Source organism: Populus nigra, chromosome 17 (assembly GCF_951802175.1).
Source record: "Populus nigra chromosome 17, ddPopNigr1.1, whole genome shotgun sequence".
NCBI classification, from domain to species: domain Eukaryota; kingdom Viridiplantae; phylum Streptophyta; class Magnoliopsida; order Malpighiales; family Salicaceae; genus Populus; species Populus nigra.
In genome coordinates this window covers 7,372,007-7,388,591 of record NC_084868.1, presented here as the reverse complement: position 1 = coordinate 7,388,591, position 16,585 = coordinate 7,372,007, and the positions used below count along the sequence as shown (strand labels likewise).

Here is a 16,585-nt window from a genome sequence, read left to right as displayed (position 1 = left end):
AGGTTTTGCATTTGAATCCTAGTGTAAGCAAATAATTTCTTTTAGACAATAGATGATATGTCGTTTATGTATTTTTCTTTTATAAAAAAAGAAAATGCAACATGTCATCTGTATCTTATACAAAGAAAAGAAATAAAAGCTTAGGCGCACTGGCCTCCTTCATGCCCATACGTCAAGGTTTTTCCAATAAACTCATGGTTTTTTTTTATTGGCTATTTGAGTCCTACCCATTTTTTTTATTTTTTATTTTATCTTTTGAGTTATTCCTTTTAATTTCATCTTTTGATATGAAATTTTTATTTTTTTTTAGGTTTTTTACCCTTTTTTGTCTTTTATTTTTTATTTCAATTTCATCATTTAATATGAGATTTTACTTAATTTTATCTATTAATATTGGATTGATAGTAAATTAGCTCTTGTGTTTTTTTATCATATAATAAAAGTTTTTTTCCCCTTTCTTAATCTTTTGGTTTTTTCTCTTCCAAATCAATTCTTTAATATGAAGTTTTTTATTCCTTTGGATTTTTTTTACCCCTTTTTTATTTTTATTTTTTTTCAACGTCATTCTTTAATATAAGATTTTTATTTAATTTTATCTTTTAATATTGAGTTGATTTTTTTTCTTTAGACCTATCTAATGAACAATGTTATATTCAACCAATTTTTATACAATTTAATTTAAAATTATGATTAAAAAATAATCAGGTTTGAATTTTTAAAATTTAAACAATTACATCGAATTTCATGATAATATTAAAAAAATTATTTTTTTATTTTCATATATTTTTCTAGCATACCCTAAATGGAAGGGTATTAATTATCTAACCCAAAACCCCAAGAAAATTAATCCTTCTCATAGTACAATGGGACCCACTCTCTTTTTTTCGCTGCTGAATTAGTCAATAAAACACTGGTTTAAATGAAAATAAGTTCATGTATTAGCCAGCTGATTACTTTTAATTAAAGAATTAAAGAGCAAACAACTACTATAGATTAAGTTTAAATTTAAGCTTTCAGATATACTGATATGGTAAGTAAACATACAAGGTTGTTTCTGTCAAGTTGGTTGTGCTTGTTGGTAAGGGAATCCCAGAGCAGGCTTTTTCTCTATAATGATGATAATAATAATAATAATAATAATAATAATAATAATAATAATGTATTTATTCATCTATTTATTCATCAAATATCTGTACCGAAAGCAAGGAAGGTGGAGAGTATCTAGAAATGCTCTCCATTATTTAAAAATTTCCCCTCAAAAACCCATAAAAAAATCACTAAAAAAACAAAAACAAATATTGAAGATTTGATAGCGCAACAATGGATTCTTAATAAATAATTGCGAATTTAGCATAAAATATTCACATCTTATTTCACAAATAGACCGTAACGCGTTATTTAACTGCGCAATGCTGTGGGGGTGTTTTCAAATTTTATTTTTATTTGGTTTTTATTATACTCAAAATGGATATTTGTGTGAAAAATTATGATTTATTTTTCAAAAAAATATTTTTTATTAAACAAATTATTCATGCATTGTTTTATCAAAATATGTTTTTATTAGTAGCATGTTTTTTAAAATTAAAAGTATTGTGAATTTAAATATTTAAAAAAAATTGAATAATTTAAAATATGCATAAAAAAATGTATCTCTTTAATTGAAACTACATTTCCTTATTATGCACTCCTTTTTATTTAACTAAAACTTGTTTTTTATCATAAATATTTTTGAAGTTAAAATACAATATGAAAAGCAATTTAAAAAAAAAATAAAACAAAACATTGAGAATCATGTCTCGATATTTTACACGCAATTGAAGAGAAAATAATTAATCTAAGAAAATATTATGAAATATAATAAAATATTTTTTTTTAATATTCATCATCACATATTTAAAAGAATTTGCATATTAGATTCATATATATTAATTAACAAAATGATTGCTAATATTATATATAAAAAATGCTATAATAAATAAAATATTATATGAAAAGAGACCAAGCACCTCAGCATTGACACACCGTGGCCTAACTCAAATAAGCCTAGGTGTGAGTGGGTCTACATTGCTAGGTTTTATGTTTGGCCTTCTTGCTTTTTTATTTTTAATAGAGTGAATAATCCTTATTTTTAAAAATAAATAGGTGACATGTTATCTACCAGTAAAGATTTGGTAGCCAAAAAGTTGGGATCTAAGTCTTTGGGATTTCAAAAACTCATTTTCAATCAAAGTTTCACATGAAAACACCTAAGAATATCATAAGAATCTAAATAAATTCATATTCAATCTTAAAATACTATTAAATTGGTGAGAAAAACCAAAATTACAACCATTAAAAAATGAATGTGATAGAATGTGACATAAATATAAAATAAATGATGTTTAGGATCTAAACAAAAAGGCCTAAAATAAAGGAACCAAAAATGAATAAATGAGAATTTTATGGATGAAAATGGATTTTTTTTCACAAACATGAAATAATGGCCTATTAGTTTTCTATTTTTTTTATTTTTATCCATCTTCTTTTAATTTTTTTAATCACAACAAATTAAAATCTTATTTCATGAAATTGACCTCTAATTCAATTTTAAAATCACATTACATAAATTGAATTCTTAAGAAAATAAAAGAAAAGGGAAATATCAACACATAAAATATAACAAACATCACATAAAAGATGAAATTCAAAAGAAATAAATTCTAGGGACCAAAATAAAAAATAAAAAAGGCATCGTTCATTAAGCAACACCATTCACAATAAAATATGAGTACAGTAAAAGTATCCACCAAAACCCTTAATTCTTTTATTTTGTTCATATTAATATTAACAAAACCTAATAGGCCTTGGAAAAACACTATTTATATAGACAAAACCTAAAAGTATTATTAACTAGAACACTATAATGATGTTTTTGTTATTCCCACAAAAAAAATCCTTGACCCGAGTATTGAGGGCAATAAAATCTTTTCATAAAATCCATTAGTCATTATTTGGTTGAAGATAAATAAGTGTTTTTGTATTTTAAAAGTACAGTAAAATAACCAAAATACAAACATAAATTTGTAAACTTGCGTCCGTGAGCTTTTCTGTATTTTTATACTAGTTTTAATCATTATTATTAGGTTGGATGAAGGGCGATTTGATATTTTAATAAATATAAAATAAAATTAAAAAAACAAGAAATAGATGGTGTGTTGAACGTAGATGTTAGTGTGTGGGAGACTGGTGTCAATCAGCTTTCCGTATTTTTATATTGGTTTTTATTGTTATTATTATGTTGGATGAAGGGAAATTTGGTATTCTAACAAATATAAAATATAATTACAAAACAAGAAGTAGCGAGTGTGTATAGAAGGCGTCCACGCTCTTCGGGCAATGCAAGCCTCCTGACAACTAAAAACCAATTTACATGGTTACGATAGAAGCTTTGCATCAAGATCTTTTTTTTGGGATGATATGTTATGATGGTGGAGTGCTGATGTGACACCAATGAATTTTTTTTTCTTCTCCTCCCACTTTTCTCTCTCCTCCCCTCGAAAATCATGGTTGTCATTCAAAATCTTAGAGTTATCTTCTTATTTATTAAGATGTCAACTTCGATAATTTTTTTTTAATTTTTAATTTTTGTTCTTGATTTTTTTGTAAACTTTAGATTTGTTTCAATTTCATCATTCAATCCTAATTTGTGATATGTTATTGTTTTTTAATTTGATCCTTATTTTTTAATTTTTTATTTGGTCCTTTTGTTAAATTGATTATTATTTTTAATTTCACTCTTCAGTAAAAAAATTGTATTTGTTCTCTAATTTAGTTTTTTATTTTAATTTTGATTTTTATTTTCTTAATTGCTATTTTTTGTTTTGAATCCTTTTGTAAAATTAAGCTTTTTTTTTAATTTTATCATTTAATATTTTATTGGTTGAGAATTGAGCTTCATTGCTTTTTTAAATAAGATATTTTTGATCTAATAATCCACATTACGGGTTTAAAAAGTTAACATGAGGTTACTTATTTTGTCAATATCCACCAATATCGCATTTCTAAAGATCAAGTTTTTCTCCAGCCTGATGTCAAATAAAACCTTAGCAGATAAAACATAACCATTATTATAATACCCATAAATCATACTAGTCCAAGAAATCCAGCATCTCACCAAACAAACTTCTTGCAAATGTCATCGCCTATAGTAACCCTAATATATCAAATTAAGGAGTTTTCATGATTTCAAAAAAGATTGAATAAAACAACACCAGCAAGAGGTTTTTGCTCCTGAATTTTATTTTTTTTGCTCCTGATATTTGTGTGAAGAGATCTGGCTTCATATTTAATGCTTTTATGCGGGTGTGTCATGTTATTGGAGAGAGAGAGAGTGTTTGGAAGAGAGAGAAAAAAGGTTTGGTGAGAAAATTTTGCAAATTTACATTTATTATATACGAAGAAAAAAATAATTTTCATCTAATTTGATTTTTCTGGTTTACTACATAGAGAAATTACAATTTTTTAAACCTTAGATTGAAAACAAAAACAGAGCAAAATATATAAGGTATATTTTAGTAATTATCCATAAAAATAACACACACACACACACACACACACACACACACACACACACACACACACACACACACACACACACACACATATATATATATATATATATAGAGAGAGAGAGAGAGAGAGAGAGAGAGAGAGCGCGACTTTCTCTGTTTAGTCTTCGTACGGGTTAGGTTATTTATGATAAAATACCGAGAATTTTTCGGGTTGGAAAAGTCCTAAAATCCTCCTCCATTTCCTTTCAACCACATAACCTTGGAAGCACAACGCATGGCAAGGACGCTAGCCTCCTCGCACAACTCATATTTGTCGAGTCTACACCTACACGGGTTGTTTTTGGGACAGGGAAGTCTGGTGCCAGCAGCCATAGAAATCCCAACTTCAATAACATATATTTTAAGTTGTAATTATAAAGCTATTAGCTGAACTTTGAATTAGTTCAGCTAATCTACCCTCAACCCTCAAGTGAGTCCATCAAAGACTAAATACAGGTGAGAAACCAATAGCAAACGACTACTACAAGGTAAAGATAAAAAGAACTTCGGGAGTTCAAGCGTGCTTGAAATTGATGGGAGTGAAGCGTGCGCGTTTCTGTAGGAAATTCCTTCGTTTGTGAAAAATGCAAGGTTTTAGGGAGTATCAAATTAACATTCCCCACTAAAACCATGATAATTTTTGTTGGCAACTTGGGGGAAAAATTAAATGTTAAGACCCACTTTGCAGTATGATTTGCTACAACAGTAATGTCTGCAATAGCAAAATGCAGCCCGGCTCCGAGATCAGCAACAACCCTTTTCCTTGATAAATTTTGTGGTTTATTGGTTTTCAAATGCCTATTTAGTAGCTCTACAAGGCCTGAAACAAGCGGAAACAATGCAGAGGATGACGACTCCCATGACAGGGGCCGCATTACAAAGGCAATCGTCATTTTTAAACTCCTGTTCTATCCAAAACTAGAATATTAACTTCTAATTAGTTTTAATTTCTAAAATTATGAAAGCGGTAAACATAACTGACACAGCTCTCTCGACATCAAAGAAGGGGAAATTCGGAACACAACAGCTCAACACGGACAGGACTAACATAAAACTAGTCTTAACTTTTCACTCTCCTGGTGCAGATACTCCTTGCTTCAGTCTCTCCTTCTTCATCTTCTTCTTTGAGACTGGCTTCTTCTTTTTCGGAGGAAGGGTCTTCTGCGCATATGTGTAAAGCACAAAGTTTCCAACTAGGAATGACAAGAGTAACCCCCCAATAACCAGCAGCACTATCAACCCCGGGTTTAACCCTTTAGGCTCAGCATCCTTGATCACATTCCCCTGTTCATCATAAAATTTAATTGTATTCTAGTGAGAAAACATCGTACAGCAAACAAGATGAAACAGGAAGCAAGGACAAGCACAGCCCACCAGTAAATATTCCAAGTAAAAACAACTTCAATCATATGAGACAATCTATACATGATACAGAAATCATAACCCAAAAAATTTACCTTTGAAATCTTCCTTTAGAGGACTCATCCTGATACTTTCATAAAAAGGCTGATTCACTAAATAGTGGTGCAATTCAATAGAGTTCTAATGCCAATCCGGATTAATAAGTGCCTAGGTTAAACCTGTTCAAGCATAACCCATCATCTTGCAGAGGGTATCAGAATGCTCAAATACCCATATTTAGATATATAAATATATCGATACACCAAATGTTTGGTTCCAAAATAAATAATCATGGATGTAGAATAGGTTACATAGATTATATGGGAATTTAACGCAAAGAGAATGCGGTATCTCCACACATCTTTACAACCATCTCTCCTCACAATTCCATCAAGTTATTGAGAACAATAACAGAACAAGCAATCACAACAAGTTCACAACAAGTGACTACAATAACAAAACATGGATGGCAAAAGAAATGGTTATCTGACAAAGCAAATGAATAAAAGGTGTGACAAGTAAATGACAATGGGTAATTCTGGTATCAAGCAATCTCTGATACAAATTATTGAATTAGATTGTAGAGTGGCTTAAACTGACTTATAAAACAAGAAGTTCTAGTCGTCTTTATAAGTGAAACACTAACAAATCCTCTTACAATTCTGTCACATACTTGCTTTCAGCTCTATGTCTACCAACAGTTTCGAATCGAACAGCGTGAGCTCAACTACATTCAGAGAAAATCTTCCATCTTCAACCAAAGCATATAAACCTAGGACCTCAAGGACGGTTTTTTTTTTTTTTTTTATCAAAACACAACCTTGGATTAAAACAAAAAAGCCAACCACTCACATAGAATTTTAAACAAACACGACATGACCAGAACAAGAAAAATAAGATTTTTCACATAATCTCAAACAAAACCCTTCGCCTTTACTTTTAATTAAAAGAAAAGGCTTTAAGATTTATAGATCTAATAAGCAATAAAAGAAAATCTTAACGACAAGAAGCTAAAATGCAAAAAACAAGTACAGATCTTCGAATAAAAAAAATATCTCTGAACTAAAATCCTAAAAATTCATTTCTATTAGTACAGATCTCGGATTTGAATTTTCGAGAGAAAATTGAAGTCTGTAAAAGCAAGTACCGTACCATATTCTGGAAGGAAGGAGGAGATTGATCAGGGAACTCGAACTCGTCAGCCATGGCTGCTAGAGATCAGCCCCTCGCTCCTCTAATTGGACTATTTGAAGATTCCAGAGAGGAATAATAAAACGGAAGGAGAGATGCGCAGATCTATAACCACAAAAATTGAAGGAAGCTATTTATTTAATGACTTCATTTTGACCCTCTAAATTTTTAGCGTTTGGATAGGACACAAATATTGTTATACCCTCCCGAACTAAATCATTAACTCTATAGACTAAAAACGTTATAATTATAACTACGAGGAAAGAAAATAGCTTAATTAATTATGTTTTAAATTTATATTTTAAAAATTATTAATTTGAGTTTTATAAAATTCAAAATTATTAAAAATTTATATTGTTATACTCTCTCTTCCCTTTTCTCTGTTTTTTTTTTTCTTAAAGGAAGGAATTATTAAAGTGATGAAGGCAGTGTTTTAGAGGCAGAGAAAGAATGGGTTCTTGTGCTTCAAAGTCAGCCATGAAACTATTAATATATTTTTTCTTCTAGTAATGACTTCTTTCAAGGTTTTTTTTTTTATTTTTTTCTGGTTTTGTTGTTTGTAGTTTGCATGAAAATTATATGTGTGTTTCATTATGTGGTTGAAGATTTTGGTTTATTTTTTAAAATAAAAGTATAACAAGTTTTCCATTTCTATATTCAATTAGGTGATTGATCTCGGTAGATTTTATTTTCTCATGTAAAACAAGATAGGAGCTTTAGGAGGTATATTGAGTTATATCTATTGGTTCTGGTGAATTTCCTTTATTTCTTAATGCATTACTTTTGGTGATTTTGGTTTATTTTAAAAAATGAGGTAAACTGAGTTATTTGTTACTAACATGCTGTATTGGTTCCAGTATTGGTTCCAGTATTGATCTTGATGGATTTTATTTCCTTAGATGCTTCATATGTGTGAGACTTGTCCCTTTTTATATATAATCTTGTGTACAAATAAATTTGATCAATGCAAATTTAATTGATTCTCAAATTGTTATGTTTATATGAATGCAAATTTAATCAGGCTAAGTTCAAGTTACGCTTAATTGGGCATGGATGTACAATGAATATCAATTGGATAACTGAAACTCGATTGGGTTAGATTTTGTTTATACTTGATTAGGTTCGGGTTTGAGTCCGGGTTTTTTAATCGAGTTTAAGTATTCATTGTCATCCCTACCATTTGGTGTTGTATAGTGCTCTGTCACTATTATACTTTGATTTCCAATTTTTTCATCTAAAGTTACAAAAAGTTGTGAAACTTTGTTTCAATAGGAGTAGAATTCTTCACTCCCAGTCATTCAATATTTCTCAATTGAAATACATTGCTATGATAGCTAAATTATGTTAATAGCATATAACTAGATTGGTGGCCAATAAGACTGGACCAAATTTTAAATCATGATTAATTTGATAATATGATAAAAAAAAATGAGACAACAATAAAAAAAATATATATATATTGCCTTGGACAAAGATGTGTTACCACGCGAAACTCATGACCTGATACATGAGATCAGGATAACTCTATGAAAGTATAATACCAAAAAAAATTGTAAAAAAAGTAAAAAAAGAATTAATGTTGAACAACTGAATCGGAAAAGAAAATAAAACAAAAGAAGATGTCAACACCGATTAAGTTTTCATACTCATAACCTGGGTCATCGAACAAAAAACATTATATACATAAAAAAAATATGAAGCTCAATCTCTACTAAATGAAATGTTGAAGGATTAAATGAAAAAAAAAGAAATTACATAAAAAAATCTAAAATTAAAAAATAGAAATTAAAAGAATGAGAGTTTATATCAAAATAAAAGATAAATTAAAGGGAAACAAAATATTTGCAATTTGAGAGTTAAATTGAAAATAAAAAAAACATTAATAAAAGAAAAAAAATCAAAAGAATGAAGACCAAAACAAAAAAAATATATACTATAAACTTGGATTGAAATGTGAAATTAAAAATAATAAAACTATTATAAAATGATCAAGGAAAAGAATCAGAAATCCAAAAAATTAAGGATCAAGCTAAAAACAACAATACATGAAAAAAAATAAACATGTAAAATTTTTCAAATTGTTTTTTTACATAAAAAAACTCATAAATATAACTCGAAAAACTTATGCATGCATCTAATTAAATAAATTAAGAATCATTGTATATAGAAATGAAAAAAAAGTTATTGACGTTAAATAAAAATAAAATTGAAAAAATTAAGAGATAAATTTTGATCAAGATATTTAATATCGCAACACAGGTTATTTACCTGATTAAGTTTAATAATTTTTTTTTATTAAAATCAATTTGTTATAGAAAATGACACACACATAAAATTTATTAAATAAAATAAAAGGAAAAAGATTGTGTGAGGCTGCACATATTAAAAATATTATAAAAGATAAATATTTTTATTTTTAAAAAATAAATTTAACATATAAAAAAAATATAAAAACAGTACAACTAAATCATACTAACCTCTTAAAAAATTAAACATATCCAATATAATAAAAAAATAATCAATATTTAAAAAATACTAAATAAGCTAAAAAAGTCATAGTGAGTAAATTATAGACTTAAAAATTATTTTAAAAAAGATATAAAAAAGGTTTAATTTTTTTTAAAATGAGGCTAGGTGTTGTTGGGGCTTTTTTTTGTAAGTTCATGTCATTCATCCTAATTTACTTTTTAAAAAATATTTAGAATCTCTAGATTTCAGCCACTGTGGTGGCCAGAAAAACAGGGTTGCTGTTTTTTTACTTCTAAAACTCATTTTCAATCCATTGTTGACCTAAAACACCTAAAAAAACACCATAGAAACCCTATTAAACCAATCCATGACCTCAAAAACATGAAAAACCGTATCAAAACCCGAAATCAAAAATCTTTTGGAGTTCAGATATTTTTAGGCATTTTTAAGGTAAAAAGAAATAAATATCTAATTTGAACTTTTCTTATCATATAGAACCATTTGACACAAAAATCGATCATTTGATGGCTGGAATAATCACAACAACAACTTTTTTAGGCAATTGGGTGTTAATTTATGTTCAAAATAGCTCAATTGTGTAAAATAAAAGTTTGAGGATTAAATTAAAAATTTTAAAAAAATTACTGCTCCAAGCCATAATGATTTGTGAGACAGTGAATAGTAATTGTGCCACAGGAAAAGGAGGAACCCTTTTATTTTCTTTTAATTTCACTAATTTTTAAGCTCATATTGATTGAAATTTTGGCTTAAAGAGCATGTTGGTTTTTGTTTCACCTTTTCCTATAAGAAGATATAAAGGCATTGCAATTTATTTTCTATTGGTGATGATAATTGTAAACTCTTATGAAACTTTGTTTTAGTAGGAGTAGAATTTTTTAGTTCGATTCATTCAATGTTTCTTAATTGAAATACATTGTTATGATAGCTAAATTATGTTAATGGCATATGATTTCACTAATTTTTTAAGTTCATATTAATTGGATTTTTGGCTTAAGGAGTTAGTTTTTGTTTCACTGTTTACTATAAGAAAATATACAGGCTTTGAAATTTGTTTTATATTGGTGATGATAATTGTAAATGTAGTTCTATATTCTATCATTATTATCTGATTCTAATTATATGGTCGATGAACTCAAATTTGTGTTATTTCTTATAAATGCTTGGATTTCAATTCAATGTTCATGCTATAACACCATTCAATTATGTTAATCTACAAAAAATGAAGTGTTAATAGGGTTTAAAGGGCCTCTAACTGTAACAACCCATGTGACAAGATTTAATAAATTCCATGGAGTTTATGAGAATCTAATTAAGACAATAGTTGGTAATCTAAAAGAGTACATGAAGAAGAAAGGCATACCAAAAGATGTGATTTTGAGGAGTTATAGTGTTCTTGAAGCTGTAAAACGCAACATATATGCTCTATTTTACCAGACATTTCAATCTGTCATAAACTCAAAGGATTATGAATCTTCAAGGCTCACAACACCTTAATTATTGATGAATGTTTTAATGTCTACAATGAGACTTACCTTTTAGGCTTTTCCAATCTTTGCCTTAGTTTCATTGCTCTATTCAAAGAAATTATACATATATGTTTATTACAATCTTAGGAATGTTTGATTTTCTTGCCTTTTTCATGCTTTGACCTATAAAGAAGTGCGAACACATAAATAGTATCTAACAAAGTTGGAAAAACTTTTAATAGTATATGGGTTTCTCTATAACTATTTAGTGGGTTGAATTATTTTTATTTGGTTTTGACTGATGATACATTTTCTCCTGCAAAACAATTCTCCTATATAGAACATAGGACCCTCCAATACCTAAATTAGCAAAGCGTAAAAGGAAAATAATATGTAGAAGAATAAGAATAAAAATATAAGAGAACTTATGTTATGGTTTAATTATATGGATTTGTTGTGTTGTCTTTCATAATTGGTGGTTTTTTTATACATATACACCTTAGGCCACATGTGCTATAGAATATAAAATCTATTCGTAAGAGTAATTATAGAGAATATTTATTCATCATGAGCTCTAGTGTAATTAGCTTGTTAGGATGAGTTGTTCATGTAGGTGTCTATTTTGTCAACTTGTGATGCATAGCAGTAGGTACTATATTGACAACTTAAAGAATTCATGTGGGCACCGTATTGATAACTCGTAATATGAGAATTCAAGCGTGCGCCAACACTAATAACTTGTAAAATAAAAAATTCAGGATGTGGTAGTATACTATGCCTTGAACCTCATGTCATGTCTAAATGAGATTTGTCGACATGAAGAGAGTTGGTTATGTTTACCATTTTAGGTTGGCCACCTTTTCCCCTCTCTTTCTCCTTTTGTTTTTCTCCCTTACGTTCTTGGTGAATTCGGTTGGGCCAAGGTTGTTGGGCATGGTTATGCCATTTTTCTCTTTCTTTTCTTTTCCTTTTTTCTCCTCTCCCTTATTAGTATCGGTCAGGTTGAATTAGGGATTGAATAGAAAAGTTATAAAAGAATTAATAACTGAAATTGAAGAAAATAAAAGGTGTATCTGGCAAGTGTAAGACAAGTGCCAACACATGCTCTTCCCCCACTGTATTCAGGTTCTGGGTGAGACATGCTTTGTCATTTAATTGGTGTTTTTTACTTTGTTTTGGTGAGGGTAACATTCATGTGTCGTTAGAAAATCTCCAATGTAGATAGCATCCCCCCTCCGTCCCCCCCTTCTCTTCTTGTTTTTCATGCATTCTTTCTTTTCTTCTTACTTTTCTTTTCTTTTATGCCTGATTGGGGTTGTTATCGAGCCAGGTTAGGCTATCTTTTTACTTTTTTTCCATTTCCCTTTTTCTTCTCTTTTAATCTAAGCTTGATTGGCCATATAATTTTTTCTCTTCTCCTTTTCTCTTTTTCTTGGGCCTTGTCAAGCCTCTCTTTTCTTTCTCTTATCTTCTTCTTTTCTAGAGTTGATTAGGCTTCTCTTTTTTTTTTCTCCTTTCTTTTTTCTTCTTTCTCCTATTTTCTTCTTGTTGGGCTCGGTTGGGCCTAATTTATTTTTGTCCCAATCAATTTCTTACTAGTTACTATTTTTATCACAACTCAGACACCAAATTGTTTTACTATCAGACAAATAAGAAACAGGACAAATATGTTTGTCGATACACCAAGGTAAAAAACCTATCCGCATGTGAATTTATGTACAAGGTCATGGAATCTATGGGAGATGGTGCCTTATAATCTTTCTGTGACAACGAATCTATGAATGCAGGAAAATCTGGCTGCACTCCCAAAATTTGGAAGGCTGGGGAATCAGTCGCAGCGTTGATATCTGAAAAGCAGCCAATACACGCCCGTTCATTTCTGCTGATATACATGACAAGGTGCGTTGCTGGACCTGGGCCACAAACACAGAGAGAGTATAACATGGAGGCATTTTGGGGAGGGCTGTTCGTATTTCCACAGAAGAATTGTCAAGTTCCGAGCAAATTTGTTTGCTAGCTAGTGAAATGGGCAGCAGATACCCCACGATTTTTTTTTACTTATTTTCGAAGGAGGGGCACTAGGCTTACCCTTTAGTTATCAGTAACCTTGCAAAAACAATAAAAAAATATAAACAAAAATGACAAAAGAGTTTCGGGAGGTGTCTTTTCGTTGTTTTCTACACACAAACGACAGAGTAGGCATGGAGCATTTGCGTTAGCTTTTCTATTTTTATTCCATCTCCTTGTATTTGTCCGGTATTTGTTTATGGCCTTTGGACATGACTCTTGAATCTTTCTGGCAACACATCACTCAAACCTACACCTTCTCCTGTTCTTGAAATCAACTATCAATGGAGGAAAACGCAGAAAATCGACAATAGAGCCAAGTAACGAATCACGCAGTCAGTTTTATTAGCACATATTGGTTTTGATTCAAAGCGTTGGCGTATACTAACGATCTATATAACAGTTGTGAAATACAGTAGAATTTTACAATAATTCGTAAGCAGATTGTAATAATCTCACTAGTTTTTTTTTGTTTTTTTTTAATAATAACTTCACTTCCTGTAAGCATATCTCTAACTAACCACTATAACTTTGACTATAAGCTTGCTTGTGAAAGCAACTACCCACCCCTTCCACGAAGGAACAATCATCCAATGAAAGCAAGAAAATGACCCTCCACCATTTCTCTTTGTATATATAGCTATAGTTAAAGCCCTCACAACTAATTTTATTATACCAAAAAGGATACATTAATTTAAAACTAAAAATTAAAAAAAAAGAAGTCCCTGAAGACCTTGTGATTACAATGGATGTTATTGTGTTATACATACATAAACGAATAATAATAATAATAATATATGTATTATGAGTCAATAAACAAAAGATTGGGGCCCGTTTCTTCACTTTGATCAGACAAGGTCATGACCACCGCCTAGGAAGCTGTTTTCTGACGAGGAAGTGCAAATGGTGATCATACCGTTACAGTCAGACACACTATCTTGCAAGCTCAACAAGAGATGTGAAGTGCTAAAACTCATCGTAGGTTTTGCTCTTGGGACAAGAGGGACCTCAGCTTCCCCCACAAGCATCTGGACCACACCCCTCATAGTGGGTCTAGCCATTGGGTCAGGGTGCGAACAAGCTAATCCAACCAGCAAAACCCTCCTCATCTCGCTCTCATCAAACTGACCCTCAAGCCTATCATCAGCTGCCGCTAGCAATCTGCCTTCTCTGTGTAAATTCCAAACCCATTCAACCAAATTCCCATTAAGCGTAACTTTCCCAACCCCACTGGTCTCTTTTTCGATGGGTCTTCTCCCACTAGCCACTTCAAGAACCACAGCTCCATAACTAAATACATCGGTTTTCTCCGTTGCTCTCCCTGTTAATAGATACTCGGGAGCTAAATATCCCATTGTACCAGCAGCTACTGTTGCATCTGGCGATTTATCATGCTCAATTTGCCTGGCCAATCCAAAATCTCCTAATCTTGCATTGAACCCCTCATCCAACATAATATTGCTGGTCTTAATATCTCTATGAATCACCTGGTTTTCACATTCTTGATGCAAATAAGCTAGAGCAGAAGCAACACCAAGTAAGACTTTACGCCTATGTGGCCATGGCAAAGGCGTTCTTGCCTCGAACAAAGCTTTATCAAGACTCCCATTGGGCATCAAGTCATAAACAAGCAAAATTTCACCTTTTTCATGGCACCAACCTTGAAGCCGAACAAGATTTCGATGCCTTAGAGTCCCAATTATCGACAATTCAGATAAAAACTCATTCTTTCCTTGACTGTTATGACTACACCGCTTCACCGCCACAATGTCACCAGTTTCCGGCAATATACCCTTATAAACAATACCAAATGCTCCATGACCAATAATTCTATTCGCATTAAAGCATTTAGTAGCTGATTTAAGCTCTCTGTAGCTAAACTCCTTGGGCATTTTGATAACCTCTGATGCAAAAGACTCTGACTCTTTTACATGCTTGGACCTTTTAGAGAAAACCCAGATAAGAACACCGGCGAAGACAACGAAAAAAGCACTAGCAGTCACCACCCCTGCAACAGCCCCTGCACCCTGCTTGCAGAGCTGATTATGACACGAATCAGACTTAGCACTCTTACCACCAACTGACTCTAAGCCACTAGGAGCCAAAGTTGGTGGCGGGGACTTAACAGAATTGGCCGTTGGATTCATCAAACTAGCCGTTGGAGGTGGAGGTACAGGAGAAGATGACTCAGAACCTGAACTTAACTGAAAAGATGAACTGAAACTCCACCACTCAATACTATGAACCTCTGTACTTCCTTGAGTAGACCCAGAAAACCCAACATACATAAAATCATTAACATACTGGTCCAAGTCAAGATTAAAAGACAAGATTGGTTCTTTGGGCTTAAGATTTGAAAATGAAACAGAAATGTTAAAGCTTAGGTTTGTACCATCATAATCGATCCAAGCATTAACAAGATCACCACTTTTTAAATCAATATTAATAGCTCCTAAATCACCAATTTGTGTAGAAACCATACTACTTAGATCCAAACCCACATGGTTCCCATTAATGTCTTTAAACTCCACGTCCATTAAAGTATCAAACTCGACCGCCACAAAACTGGAAGCAGCCTTTGGCATGTCGTTGGTGTTGAGGAGTCCAAGGAAGCCGCCGGCAGCACCGAGGGTGTCGGAGTCAGGCGAGAGGACAAAAGCTAGGCCACCGCCGATGGAGGAAGGGTTCAGATTAGTAACAGAAAAGGAGAAGAAAGTGGAGAAGCTGGTGATGGCGTGAGTGGAGGGCTGCCGGAATCTGATGGGTTTAGAGTAGAGAACTTTGCCGGCGCCAGAATTGGGGACGTCGAGGTCACGAGTGAGACGGACGTTGCCATTGTTTAAGTGAGCGTCGCCGAGGAGCTTAAGACTGCTAAGTGTTAAAGTACCGAAGTCAAAATCAGTCGATGTTGCTTTGGTTGTTAACAGTACTAAACAGAGGAGGAGAAACAGAGGAAGGGGTAAAGTACCAATGTCCGAAGTTTTGCAAGAGAGAGACATCAAGACATTAACATTATAGAATTGACTGTTTGAGGTTTATAGGAGAGGTGAAGAGAAGGAGATTGAGAACGCTTCACGGGTTTTGTCAGAGAGTGAGAAAAGAACTGGAAGCAGAACAAAAACGGAAGCAAGCAAGGAAACAAAGGAATGGTGTGCGAGTGAGGGAATCCGAAGAGAGGTGAAGAAGACAGGTGGAAGTGAGGGACTGACACGTGGCCACACGTAACGGTTATTTTTTCGGTGAACAAGAAACGTTTTTTTCCCCTCATGTCCTTTTTGTTTGCTTCACACGGTTGCACGTGGCGGTAAAAGTCATGAATGGCCGCCCTTTATGGAAATTGGAGTTGCTAATTAGGACCAAAGTAGGGTAAAAAACAGAGAT

At 31.7% G+C, this 16,585-nt stretch overlaps 2 protein-coding genes across 2 annotated transcripts; both read right to left on the bottom strand.

Annotated features, from left to right (window-relative positions):
* Window positions 1-5,333: 5,333 nt before the first annotated feature.
* LOC133676414 (DNA-binding protein S1FA-like) lies at window positions 5,334-7,374 on the bottom strand. The gene is made up of 2 exons (XM_062098051.1): window positions 7,143-7,374; window positions 5,334-5,873 (listed from the first exon to the last, which is right to left on the bottom strand). The coding sequence occupies exons 1-2, from the start codon at window positions 7,194-7,196 to the stop codon at window positions 5,658-5,660; spliced, it is 270 nt and encodes an 89-aa protein (XP_061954035.1). The 5' UTR covers window positions 7,197-7,374; the 3' UTR covers window positions 5,334-5,657.
* Window positions 7,375-13,845: 6,471 nt separating this feature from the next.
* Window positions 13,846-16,359, bottom strand: LOC133676580 (L-type lectin-domain containing receptor kinase VIII.1-like). The gene has a single exon (XM_062098269.1). The coding sequence runs from the start codon at window positions 16,201-16,203 to the stop codon at window positions 14,053-14,055; it is 2,151 nt and encodes a 716-aa protein (XP_061954253.1). The 5' UTR covers window positions 16,204-16,359; the 3' UTR covers window positions 13,846-14,052.
* Between the last annotated feature and the right edge of the window lie 226 nt (window positions 16,360-16,585).

Coding starts and splice junctions, on each gene's coding strand:
- LOC133676414 (XM_062098051.1), bottom strand. CDS start 7,196: ATGGCTGACGAGTTCGAGTTCCCTGATCAATCTCCTCCTTCCTTCCAG. Junction 5,874..7,142: donor CTCCTTCCTTCCAGAATATG/GTACGGTACTTG, acceptor TATGATGAACAG/GGGAATGTGATCAAGGATGC.
- LOC133676580 (XM_062098269.1), bottom strand. CDS start 16,203: ATGTCTCTCTCTTGCAAAACTTCGGACATTGGTACTTTACCCCTTCCT.